A 12,558-nucleotide genomic window follows, 5' to 3' on the forward strand; every position below is an offset into this window, starting at 1 on the left:
AAAGGTAAAACAAAATCACAAAAAACTTTGATTATTTGTGGGATACATATTTTAAAATTACTATATCATCCTGCTGCTGTACGCTTCATTTCTGGTTCTGGATCATGACCCAGAAACAGACATGGCACATCAGAAAACAGCAATTAGCTAGTAAGTTAGATAATCTGATCAGTTGAAATAGTCTTAATGTTATAAACTAGTATAAGACTTTTCTTTTTTAACATCTCATACACCAAATAACAATGTTGTTTTTTCACCAGCAAAAAAATGGATCTATGCATTTTCAGAAGGTGAAAATTAAGAACGAATGCGGACCATCACAGGTCCGAAAAGATATCAGCAGACCAATTTGATAGGCGGTTCATCTTCTTCATGATTTTTGGATTTCTCGGAAAGTACAATCCAGCATTTTCTATCATTACCTCAACATCATGCTCCACAGCTTTTGTGTTTCTATAATAGTCGTTTTCTATTCTTGACTTGATAAGCTCAGGAGATAGTGGAACAACAAACCTGAATCGTTTCCATCATTAAGCACTAGTACTATTATGTTTGCAATGGAGGTGAAATACAAAATGTTGATTTTGTACCTGTTCACAAAATCCGACTTCTGTGCGATTTCGCTCAATTTGATGATGCCATATTTATCCTGTAAACATCGGCAAAAAGATTGAAATAACACGTTTATTATGCACAGAGTATTAGCAAGTAGAAAACCTATTTATAGGAAGAGGAGAAAAGGAAGACCTTGTCTCTACTAGCCTTCTGCAATAACTTAGTAAGAGAACTTAGGATCTTCTCTTTGCTTTCGAAGCAAATCCTAGGAGGATCATATAACCTATCTGGATCGTGAAGTTCCCAAGGGCAGTGACGATGCGGATCAGCAACATCGTCATTCTTGTACTTGACATGATATCTTTCCCATGGGCTTCCAGGGAAATCGCTAGATTTATCTTTGATAGCAACAATGCAACCTTCCCACCAAGTGCCACCTTGCTCGCTCTCATCTCTCCACCACACGAGGCACTTATCTCTAGTGGTCCAGCTTCTGCCCACAGCTGCTTCATATCGTGACCTTACAACGATAAAATCTGGAAAGTCCAGTTCAGGAAGTGTCAAGGAAAATTTTTGGCCTACTACACTGCATGATGCATCCACAAAACGTAGTGTGATTTCACAACAGCTCTCTCCAGAACCAGGACATGGCACATACTTTAGCTCTTCAACTACACAAATTTCAACAGCTCTAACTTCTTCTCTATACCTCAGCCAAGGACCACGTTGTTGTGTCCCACTGTGCTCTAGGTACTCTTGATGTCCCTGCAGATCATCAAAGGCTAAGGCCTTCAGTATATAAACAAGAAGAGTAAAATTGGACTCAGATTCAGCACCTATACCTGTCGCAAGTACACAACTTCATCCCCAAGCTGGGGGATGTAACGAAATCCCTCCTCCTGCTCTGACAACAGCAGCCAGTTAGTTTTCTTGAGCATCTGGTTTTTGTTTTTCTCAACAGAAGAGCTTGTGTCTCCCCTGTAGTGACTTTCTCTCTTGTTACTGGAAGAAGACTTAGGTCTTCCAGCATGTTTGTATCCCCATGATGGACAATTCTCAGCAGTTCTCTTGGAGGATCTTTCCGCACTTCTTGATGTACCTGGTTGCAGATAGTCGACACCCATGGCTGAAGTATGGTTAGCAAAACCATTCTCCAAAGATGTAGCTTTCAACCTCGAGGATCTAGCTCTACGAGCTGAATCAGTTGCCAAGTCTGGCAATTCATATTCTGCCTCTTCATAATAGGGGTTGACATGTGTACTGTCATCAAATCCATCACCATGGACATATGGAGAGTGGTTTGGTTCGTCTGAAAAATTGTCAGTCGTTAACACTCGGAAAGCTGGTTCTTCCTCAACAATTTTAGATGTTGACTCAACTGCAGCACCTGTGGAACCGTCTGCGCGGTTCAAACCTGGAAGTCTAGAAGGAGACTCCCCAGGAACTTTCTTAGTTTTGATCTTTATTATAGTGAGTTTCCTTTTGGATTTATTTTGAGGTTCAGAAGTGGGTTTTGCATCAATAGTGAGGCTATTAGATCCATGAAGATCAGAAGTGGACAAATCTGTTTCTACAACTCCATATTGTCTGTTAAACACATCATAGCCATTGTCAACTTGTAGGCTTCCATTAGTACGGACATCATGCACATCATAGCCTCCTAACTGTGTTCCGTTTGATGAGCCCGTTTCGAACTTCCCTAAATTCACCTTGTTATCACTCACCGCACTAGCTTCTGTTGCTCTTTCATTACCGCCAGGCTGCCTTTTATGGTCTTCAGACCATTCCTTATCGATCACAATTACAGAAGATGAAGCTAGATTCCCTGGCATGGCATTGACCCTGTCTTCTTTGGGGTTTTCTTCACAACCTCTAGAAGTTGAAGATGCAATAGTAGTTTCACTCTCCAGGTTCCCAGACAAGACAGGTGGCTTGCGATGAGGGAGAGAAAATTTAAGCACCAATTTTTTCTTGTTTCCAACATTGATCTGGCTATCAGGGTGGTTTAGACAAGGTTTGACTAATTCTTCAGACTTATGTGAAGATGTCATGTATTCTCTTTGCACATTCATCAGGTTGTCACTTTGTTCTTTGCTCTGAATAGCTAAACCATCCAAGGATGGTGACTCACTATCTGATGTCTCACCTGTAGAGCCATCTTCACCATCTTCGTCTGTAGTAGTTTCTGGTATAGCGTTACGTGCAGCAACCCTCTGAGGTCTCGATGACTTTGACTTGGTAGACTTCCTTCTGGATGTCCTCAGAGAAATTTTTGATTTTTTATATCTTTTACTTCTAGATGAAGTACCCTCTTTTTCGTCTGGAACTCTCTTCTTACCACGTCTGTCGGTAGAAGTTCTATGCTCAACCTGAGAAACAAACATGGAGATCAGAGAAAAGCGAAACATGCTAAAATATTGATATTTTGGGAAATCAAGCTTACTTCAAGAAAAGACTTTTTCCTTTTTGATCGGCGCATACTATCTCTCGGGTTTTCTCTAATCTCGTCTTCTTCACTACAGGCTGAATCACTTGAGTTTCCATCACTGGGACAAATTTGCTCATCACTAAAATTCTCTTCAGTGACATTGTATTCTGAGTCATTGTCGTCATGTATGATATCATTTTCGGGTTCCCAGAACATAGCATCCACATAATCTGGTAGTGGTTCAAGTACAACATCCAAATCTGGTAAAGGTAGTATCTGAAACTCTTGGCCTATCCCAATATCTGTGCCAATAGCAAATTTAATGGATGAAGGACGCCATTCAATTCCCAATGCACCTAGCCGCCGCTGCTGATATGTACTTTGGTAAGGTTCTGGGTATGGAAGCATGCCTGTGATACAAGTTTGTCGGGTGTGTAACCCCAGACCATTAACACATTACATTGCTTGAAAGAAAATATTGCAGAGAAAACGTCAGCAACATGCGCACTATCAGAACATGACATACTCGAATCACATAGGGGATCTTGAATATTCCTCATATATGGTACAAGCTGCGTCTCCTGCATCAGATCCATCATATTTGAGATCTTTGATAAACAAGACGAATAAGATGTTTGAGACCAATCCCTTTAGCTAAACTACTCTTAAATGAAATCATTAATCAGATACTCTAAACTTGACAACCATAAAGATGGAACGACAATTCTATCATTCTAAAGTCTGTAGATGCAGCATTTCAAGTCCTATGAATGTTACCAATCAAATCTTTTTACGGGTGTTATATATTGAAATGGAGAGAGCAGGATATCGGAGTTTCAGAATGCAAATATGGAATTACTGGTGGAGCTCCAGTAGATCAATGAGTACAAGCACCATGGAAGATATTCTTAACCTGGTCAACAACATTGCCATGAGTGTCCTGGGCAAGTGGGCGATAATCCCCAAGGAAGAACTGTCGATTATATACATAGTGAGAATCATGCATGGGAGTCAAAGAAACAACAAAAAATGAATCCAAGTATCATCTTTATACCTGATCATATTTAGCATCTTTCTGGGACTCTCCTTCACCAGTGTTCAGCAGATATATTTGCCCTACATCATCTGAAAGCACGATTGATGTGCCATCCCTGGAGAAATAGCAAGTTTTACAAGTAACGACAAAGATACATTCATACAACAGAGAAAAAAAAAGTTGGTCTAACTTACAGTGAAAACTTCCCATCAACTAACTTGAAGCGTCCACCTATCTCATACACTCTTATAGGAGTACCCTCCCATATCTAGGAATACAACATATTTAAAATATCAAGATAAGACAAAACTAATGTCAGCAGATTGCTGAAATAAATGCTTCAATAACTTACATCCCACAATATTGTTTTGCCATCATACCCAGCACTCATAGCAATTCTTGGATTAAAAGGATGCACATCCAAAACATAAGTCTGTCAATTTACAGCACCCAAAAAGGAAATGAATAAACAAATATTAGCATTAATACAAAAGTAAAATGATAGCACTAAATACTCTTGCCTCTTGATCATGCCTAATCATAACTACTGATGATTTTCATGCCGATGACTAGTATCCTGAAAGATCTGCTATACAATAAAATGAAGAAAAGGGGAAAGTGTCCATATGCAAATTTATTGTTTTTTCAAACACTAAAAAACAAGCAAGCAACATGCTGATGGTTTAATTCGCCAAGAAAATCTCAGAAATTAAAATATACATACAGATGCTGTATGACCAGCCAAAGAGTGCACCAAGCTGCCATCACTAGCATTCCAGACACATATTCTGTTATCTGCATACAAAATTTAGAATTTAAAAAATACTTCCAACCAAGAAACTACAACATCTCTTTCTTAAACATGGAAATGATTAGAAAATGGGAAGGAGATTAAAATATATGATAGTAACAGAAATGGCAGCATTATACCGAAAAAAATTTGGGCTTAGAGAGAGATATGACGAATTGAAGAAAATATATATTCAGAGTGAATCTAATTACCCATTATTGCAGCAAGTACAAAGCGATTATCCAGGCTCCACATGATCATATTTACACCACGTGGAGTAGGCAGCAATCTCTGGCGTGGACCTCCTCGGGGTGGTTGGGGAGCCATGGGTGGAGGAGGAACTTTAAGATGGTATGCCCGAATCCAACGTCCAAGTTTTCCCTAAGAGAGATGTTTTGAAGGAAGAATAAAACCAAACGTAATAGATACGGATATGTGATGAATTTATCTTTAAAATTTTACTGGCCTGGAAGCACTAACATTAGATCTTCGTGATCTGGGTACCCATATGATTGCACTACCATCGCGTGAACAGGTAACGATGTTATCATGATTAGACCTGATATCAGGGGTTTGAAAAACACGAGTCAATGACAAAAATATGCTAAGTTAAATCTCTAACACTGGCAAAAAAGGGGGAAGATGTAGTCCTTGTAGATATGTAAATAAGAGGTGCACCAGGAATTTTTAAACTTTGGGATGTTGTCCTCGATGAAGGAATCAGATGGAGAAGATCTCGAAGCCACAGCACAGCCACTGCATAAAATGCAATAATTAGCCCATGAAAATTTACAGGGATTCAAAATGATAACTTACAAACCTGAACTGAACATAGTTGACATCATTCTCATGGCCAGCTAGTATGTCAATTTCATGACATACTTGATCAGGATCATCTGTGCTTGTTTTACAAGCACTCCAAACCTGCTAATGAAGAAACTCTTAAGATTTTTATCCATAGTGGGCTTATATTAGTATCTCATTCAGCCAACAACACTTAAAGAGATATAAAAGTAATAAAAGAAAAATAACAGCATGGAACTCAGATAATCTCTTAACAAATACTCTGTATCTCCATACTGCATGGGTACAAGATGCTAAAATTTTCCCAGCATCTAAATGTTACTCCACTCAACTATACTCTGAAACAGCACATGCAAAGAATCGTATACCCAATAGCACAAACAGGAGGCAGATAAAGAGTCAAGAGTTACTCACACAATCATGTTTACCATTAAATAAATGTGAATGAAGATAACAGTAAAAGGTTGGCAGGATGGCATTTCTCAAATTCACATGCATGTAGTGTAAACATAGTATAAACAGCAGTAATTTGATATACCCTTGCATAAGTATCAGAGCTCCCTGTAACAAAGACTGCCCCATTGGCGTTGAATGCACAACACAGTATTTGATGGCAAGGCAAAGCAGTGCTCGACAACGTACTAGGTGGAGGCAAACTGCTACCTCCTGCACCAAGTAGAATCATGTAAACGAGTAAAAATAAAACAAGATGTTAGCATAAACTACAAAGAAATGGTACATCATCTAACCAGTAAGAGCAAGAGCATCTGTGGGCTTTGGGATGTAAACACGAGGACGAGTATGGGAGTATCTACCATCCCATAATCGACATGTTCCATCATCAGATGACCTATCAAGTTAATAAATTAGTAAATAAGACACGCTACATTGCTGTTATAAGGTACAAGTTCAATTTGTTAATAATCAGATTACATTGAAACGATATATTTTCTTCATCAAATCTAGCTTTAAAGGAGATTTAAACACACGATATTCCATAGATAAGGAAGCTCTATATATAACTAGAAAAAAACAACTTATAGTTTTATATAGCAATCAAAAGATATAGTATTATTAGTTTATTTATATATAACAGTTTCCTTTCATGATCTATATGATATTTATATGACAATGCATATTGGCTCTAAATGTGCTCATTAGAAATAGTGTAACAGGGTATGAAATGCTCTTAAATATGTGACAAACTTGACATGTAGGAATAGGATACTGAATAGTGCAGAGATCAATGTTAAAAGAATGCTCACGATAAGAGATGATAAGTGGTATTAGGCCTGGGACTAAAGGCAATTGCAGTAACAGCTCCAGTATGTCCCCGAAGAACTGAAATAGGGTACCCATCTGGGAGACGCCACTGCATAACACGATAATTCAGCTTTTTAAGAGGTAAGAGACAAGATTGCAGCAGTTCAAGAACCAAATCTTACAACTCGGATAGTGAAATCATTTGATGCTGATGCCACTAACGTATTATTGGAACAGACAGACAAATCAGTAATGTCTCCCTGACAATAATCATAAGGGAATTAATTTAGACAGTATAAATTGGAATAGAGAAAACAAAATCATCTCTCTCAATATATAGAACTATCTCAAGTCACTTGAGGTTAAACTTACTTCATGTCCACGGCAACTAGCTAGGCACAATGCAGTTTCCATTGACCAAACCTTTACCAAGCGATCATCTGATCCAGTAATCACATAGCGACCAGAGCGATCAAATATTGCTGCAGAATGCTGAGCAGTTCAGTAACAATGCAGGATCACTCATATTAGGCATGGGGGTAGGACAGACACCACTAGTGTTGGAGAATGGGGTGAAATGCTGTAAAGAGAAAGAGAGAAAGCTTTGTCCAAGGGGTAGAAATGCATGGAGATATGACACAAATTTCAATTGATATGCTTCCACGAGATTGTTTGCAATTCGTAAAGTGCATTTTGCAAAATGCCATGTGTTGTTAAATCCAAAAGAGAACATACCACAATACACAGCATCCCTGTGTCCTCTTAACTTCTTTATATTTTGCATCTTTGGCACCATAGATGATGGTTTGGCAATGGCATAGCATGCAACACGTATAGATGGAGCGCGGTGATGTTTTGAAAAGCCTCCTCCAATTTCTCTCAAGCTAAGCCCTCGAACCTGATCAGCTTGCATGTGAGGCCAGCGCAGAAAAGATGGCAAATTCTTCGCTGGCTTATTTGTTTTGTTTTTCTCACCTACATAACATGCAAATAATGAATTCCTTTTAAGTGCCATACATTATACTCTCTTAATCGAATACATCTGTGGTGAGCATAACAGAAAATTCATAAAACTACAGGCTTCACATGCTCACTGAGAGAGACATAGAGCAAGATACCAGAAAAAAAAATGATTTTGTACATGACTGGCATGATTTTGTACATGACTGGCTGAAATCTTAACCAGCTTAGGAAGGGGAAAACCATTTGAATGACACTATATTCCTGAATACTCCCTCCATCCGCGAATAGGAGTCCCGTTTTTCCATTTTAGTCCATCTGCGAATAGGAGTCTCTATTCACTTTTACCATAAACGGTAATAGGGTCCCACATTCCACTAACTCATTTCACTCACATCTCATTTAAAACTAATATATACAAGTGGGACCTATATTCCACTATCTTTTTTCACCCACTTTTCTTAACATTTTAAAACCCGTGCCGCCAAAAAATGGGATTCCTAATGGTAGACGGAGGGAGTAACTCTTAGGAACATAAATGTGACTTCCCACTTCCCAGACACAAATATAAATTAGATGCAATCTACCCTATTCTGGGGTGCATCCCTTTGGGGTTGCACATAATAGCATGAGTAGGCCAATCTCCAATTTACTTTTGTCGTGAATTGCAAATGCATATTATCTCTATGTAAGCAGCTAATGATTCAACAAGTCGAGTAGAATGATATTCTTATCAACTGCCAAAGGGCTAGAAAAAGATGGACTACAAAGCCTTCAAGTTGCATTTTACACTCTGTCATTGACCATGAAAGAAAAAAGAGCTCCAAGATCTGTTTCATGCAGCAGGGAAAAGTAAATAAGAGAAACAAGGTCAAAGCATCATATACCAGACAACAAAGAGAATGACTCGCTTCCGAGTAGTGTTGGCACATCTGCAGCACTTGGAGCAACTTTTCCAACCATACTCCGTAACGGAGGAGATGCCAACAGCATCAGCTGTTTAAGAAGCTTAACCAAGTGATCCTTTTCAATGTGAGAGTACCTGGTATAATGCAGTAAGTCAGTAACCCAAATCAAATGACGACACTTGCACGCTAAGGAAAAGGAATGGTTTTAAAAGCTAAGAAACTAAATAATTGTGCTGGAAAATGTTATTGTGGATGGATGTACACTTCTAAAAAATTGTAAGAAGAACCTCAGTCTCCTCCTCCATTGGCTAATGGCTAGTAATTTTACACCACGAAAACTTTTACAGCCTAATTAACATTATTTAGAAAATTTTGCAGGAACTAAATTATCCTCGTATTTTTTAAGACTGATAAAATATCAAGGAGATAACATTTTCCTATATGATTAATACTACTCCCTCTGTCTCACGTTACTTGAGTCACTTCTTTTTTCACTCGTTTTGGAAAAATTATATAATAAATAGTTAAGGTGGAGAGAGAGTAAAGTAAGAGAGAGAATACGAACAAGAAGACTCTCCTCTACATTATTATCTCTCTTACTTTACCATTTCTCCACTTTAACTATTTATTATCATTTTTATAAAACGAGTGCAAAAAAGTCAACGGGGCTCCTAATGTAGGACGGAGGGAGTATTATAACAGGTGGCCCCAATTCAAACACAACATATATTTAGCAGTCTCTCATACCATGTTGGACAACTACCTCTTGCTAAAGCTTATGCTGTTTAAAAGGGGTAACATTTTATATTGCTACTGAATATCTAGTAGTAATCAATCAAATTTTTTTATTAAAGAAAACCCAAAAGCACAGTACAACTGCAGCCAGTTTTCTTCTGAATGATAAGATTGACTTGCATTGTCCATCTGTAGGAGGAACTCTGAAATAATTGCCCTATGAAAAAAGAATTTGAGAAAATGTGATTTGTAAACTATACTTACCTTCTAATCAAATTCTCATAAGTTAAAGGAAAAGATTTTCCATCATCATTTTCATCCCTGCAGGTTGCATCTCTTGAATAACAGCCATGATATCTTCTAGGTAAGAGCTCATGTTCCAGAAGTTCCTCGTGAAATTGCCCAAATGTTTTATGGCATGGCCCAGAAGATAGAAAATGCATGATCAGAAAATAAATTTCACGGAGGTCAACATCAATATCCATGGAAGCAGCACAATCTGCAGCTTCCTCGTGATCTTTCATTTGTTGTTTATCATGTGCCTTACTTGGGAAACTTATGGTGCCCAGATTCATAGAAGGTGCATTGCCAGCACATGTATATTTCCTGCAATCCATGCTTTACATGCATGCTGAAGCATAAATAGAAAATGTTCATCAGAACTATTGGTCCAGAATATAGGGTGCTTGCAGCACAAACTACTTGCAATGAAATATATATAAATGATTTCTGTTGAAGCTAAATGACAAGGAAAATAATCTGATTGGAAGCGTCAAAGGCTAATTTCTGGGATGTATATCCCAAAAAAAATCGCTAAAGCAGCTAGTCTTACAACATTACCATAAACCTGATGATGATAGTTCACAAATACATTTAGATTTTTTTAGATGTCATTTAATTAGTATGATACTGTTGCTGAATTAAATTTATTGTAGACTTAAATATCCCGCTAAACTAATAAAAATCACTAAATCATGGTGTAATGAGTTGTTATTTCAAACCAACTAAAAGTGTTTTATAAAGTTTTATAAAGACGCAAGGAGAAGAAGCACACTGGAGTCAACCATTTACTTGCATGGAATACAGAACGGCAGATAACAAAAGTACTCCTAAAATTATTAGTTTGTCCTCTCCTGTAATTGTTCTTCATCGTTGTGTGTTTCATTCCAAAATTTAAAACTGTAATACTCATTGTAATCTATCTAGTCAGCATTCAGGGTATCAGTACGTGAAATATCCATGATATGGCCGATTGAAGATTACCCTGTTACCGTAGTTTACTCTGTTGAACAGCACGTGAGACTTATCTAATAATCAAACTCATCTTTAAAACATCTCCTAGCCCTTTTTTTTACATCATAGGCATTATGATCATAAGATAATGTAAAAAATGTGCAACATAAAGATACGAAAATGAACCAATTTTTGGCATGCATTTCATCAAAACAAAATAAAACAGTCGCTCATGAGTCAACAAGAGTTCTAATCAAAGAACCGGGGGATTGGAGATCGGAGTTCGCAGAACCAGAAATGCAGAAAATTGGAGATGATTACTAGTTCATTCTTAGCCCTAATCACAGAATGCCCATTCTTTCCCCCACAGCACAGGATACAGAATCTCCCCGCAAGGTCAGCGTAAACGCTTGAAATGTTGGAGTTCAGCCTCCATGGCAGCTTCATCAAAACTCTTTAAAAACCGATAACCAAAATTACTAATTAACCAGAACTTAATCATTCAATTAAACAGTGTATATTTTTGCCGCAGCAGATGAATAGCAATCATAGCAATTTCACGAATTAAACGATGGATGGGAGAAATAAATAAGCTCACGACTTAAAATTAGCTCCTCCGAAGAAGAGAGCACTGATAAAATGCTCCTAGCGTCCTCATTCAACAATCGACGGTACCGCTGGCTCAAAATATAAAAAAGGTTGGCTAACTGGATTCGAGATTTGATGAGCGAAAAAAAGTAACAAAACGCTCGTGTACGGAAATGGTGGTACCGATCCGGCTGCCGGAGAGCGGTGAGCGGAGGCGAGGGGGCCGGCTTTGCCCAAAATAAGCCCCGAATTCTTTTTCTTTCCTGTTTTTCGGAGTGAAAAGTGTATATGTGGAAATTATGGGGATAAATTTAATGTTTATCGAATAAGTACAATTAGAATGCAGATTAAATATCTCATTTTAGACTAGCCGCCTCAAAAGTCCTTCACTTTTGAGTTGTGACAACATAAGACCATCCGTAACGCTGTTTCTTATCCGTCTCTTAACCGTCTCATCTCTTAACTATTTATGGGTCCCACTGTATTTTTCATCTCATCTCTTATTAAACAGGACATGCAACCCTCCATCTCTTAATTGTCTCTTAACCATTTCATCCCTTAACTATTCATTCAATTTCATTTTTTATTTTTATTTCCAACAAATTCAATTAATAAAAACATACTTCATTAAATAAAATAAAATTACAACTTAAAATTCTAAAAAAATTAAAAACCACATTAATAAAATCCTAAAAAAATAAAAAAAATATACATAATTTAAAATCTTCCGCCCACTCTCTCTAAATTCAAACTCTCAAAACTCAAAGAAGTAGAAGAAAGAGTTGTCTAATGGCGATCATGTGCGTCTACTGGTTGACAAATTTAGCCCAAATGTGCTACATTAGATCCTCCTGGAGTTGGGCGTGGGCGGTAGAATCACGTGTCCTTGCCCGAACAGACAACCGATCTTGCATAGACGGATGCACTCCACTGCGAGGCGGACTACTTGCGGTGGAGCTTCCCGGGGTTTCAGGGTCAAACCAATTTCCCGTCTTAGGTCCTTCATCGGCGACAATCATGTTGTGCAAGATTATGCACGTATACATGATGTCGACCATATTCTCCATAAACCACGTACGAGCCGGGGCTTTGATAATGTTGAAGCGAGCTTGGAGAACCCTGAACGCTCTCTCCACATCCTTGCGTGTTGCCTCTTGCTTCTGCGCAAAAAGAGCATGTTTTTCGTTCACCAGCCTGTTGAACGTCTTCACGAAGGTTGGCCACTTCGGATAGATGCAGTCGGCAAAATAGTACCCCA

General features: G+C 38.2%; 1 protein-coding gene across 3 annotated transcripts; it reads right to left on the reverse strand.

The window, feature by feature from the left end:
• Window positions 1–165: 165 nt before the first annotated feature.
• LOC121745432 (PH-interacting protein-like) lies at window positions 166–11,593 on the reverse strand. Of its 3 annotated transcripts, none has more exons than XM_042139337.1 (24): window positions 11,311–11,593; window positions 9,744–10,110; window positions 8,724–8,878; window positions 7,612–7,851; window positions 7,249–7,358; window positions 7,059–7,136; window positions 6,879–6,985; window positions 6,363–6,463; window positions 6,152–6,279; window positions 5,630–5,733; window positions 5,488–5,565; window positions 5,290–5,368; window positions 5,022–5,190; window positions 4,744–4,814; window positions 4,372–4,452; window positions 4,214–4,287; window positions 4,038–4,134; window positions 3,897–3,956; window positions 3,510–3,564; window positions 2,999–3,393; window positions 1,398–2,924; window positions 748–1,320; window positions 591–649; window positions 166–513 (listed from the first exon to the last, which is right to left on the reverse strand). In XM_042139337.1, exons 2-24 carry the CDS (start codon window positions 10,094–10,096, stop codon window positions 318–320), a joined length of 4,890 nt encoding a protein of 1,629 aa, XP_041995271.1. In that variant the 5' UTR covers window positions 10,097–10,110; window positions 11,311–11,593; the 3' UTR covers window positions 166–317. The 3 variants fall into 3 exon arrangements, with proteins under 3 accessions (XP_041995271.1, XP_041995272.1, XP_041995273.1); XM_042139338.1 differs by having other exon boundaries at window positions 11,034–11,593; XM_042139339.1 differs by lacking the exons at window positions 8,724–8,878; window positions 9,744–10,110; window positions 11,311–11,593 and having other exon boundaries at window positions 7,249–7,456; window positions 7,612–7,745.
• Between the last annotated feature and the right edge of the window lie 965 nt (window positions 11,594–12,558).

This window comes from Salvia splendens, chromosome 8 (assembly GCF_004379255.2).
Source record: "Salvia splendens isolate huo1 chromosome 8, SspV2, whole genome shotgun sequence".
NCBI classification, from domain to species: domain Eukaryota; kingdom Viridiplantae; phylum Streptophyta; class Magnoliopsida; order Lamiales; family Lamiaceae; genus Salvia; species Salvia splendens.

Excerpts from the sequence above, each read along its gene's own strand:
- LOC121745432 (XM_042139337.1), bottom strand. The coding sequence starts at position 10,096 with ATGGATTGCAGGAAATATACATGTGCTGGCAATGCACCTTCTATGAAT. Across the intron at positions 7,852-8,723 it reads GTCATTCTCTTTGTTGTCTG|GTGAGAAAAACAAAACAAAT; the intron begins GTATATGATGCT and ends CATGTTATGTAG. Across the intron at positions 5,369-5,487 it reads CCAAAGTTTAAAAATTCCTG|GTCTAATCATGATAACATCG; the intron begins GTGCACCTCTTA and ends CCCTGATATCAG.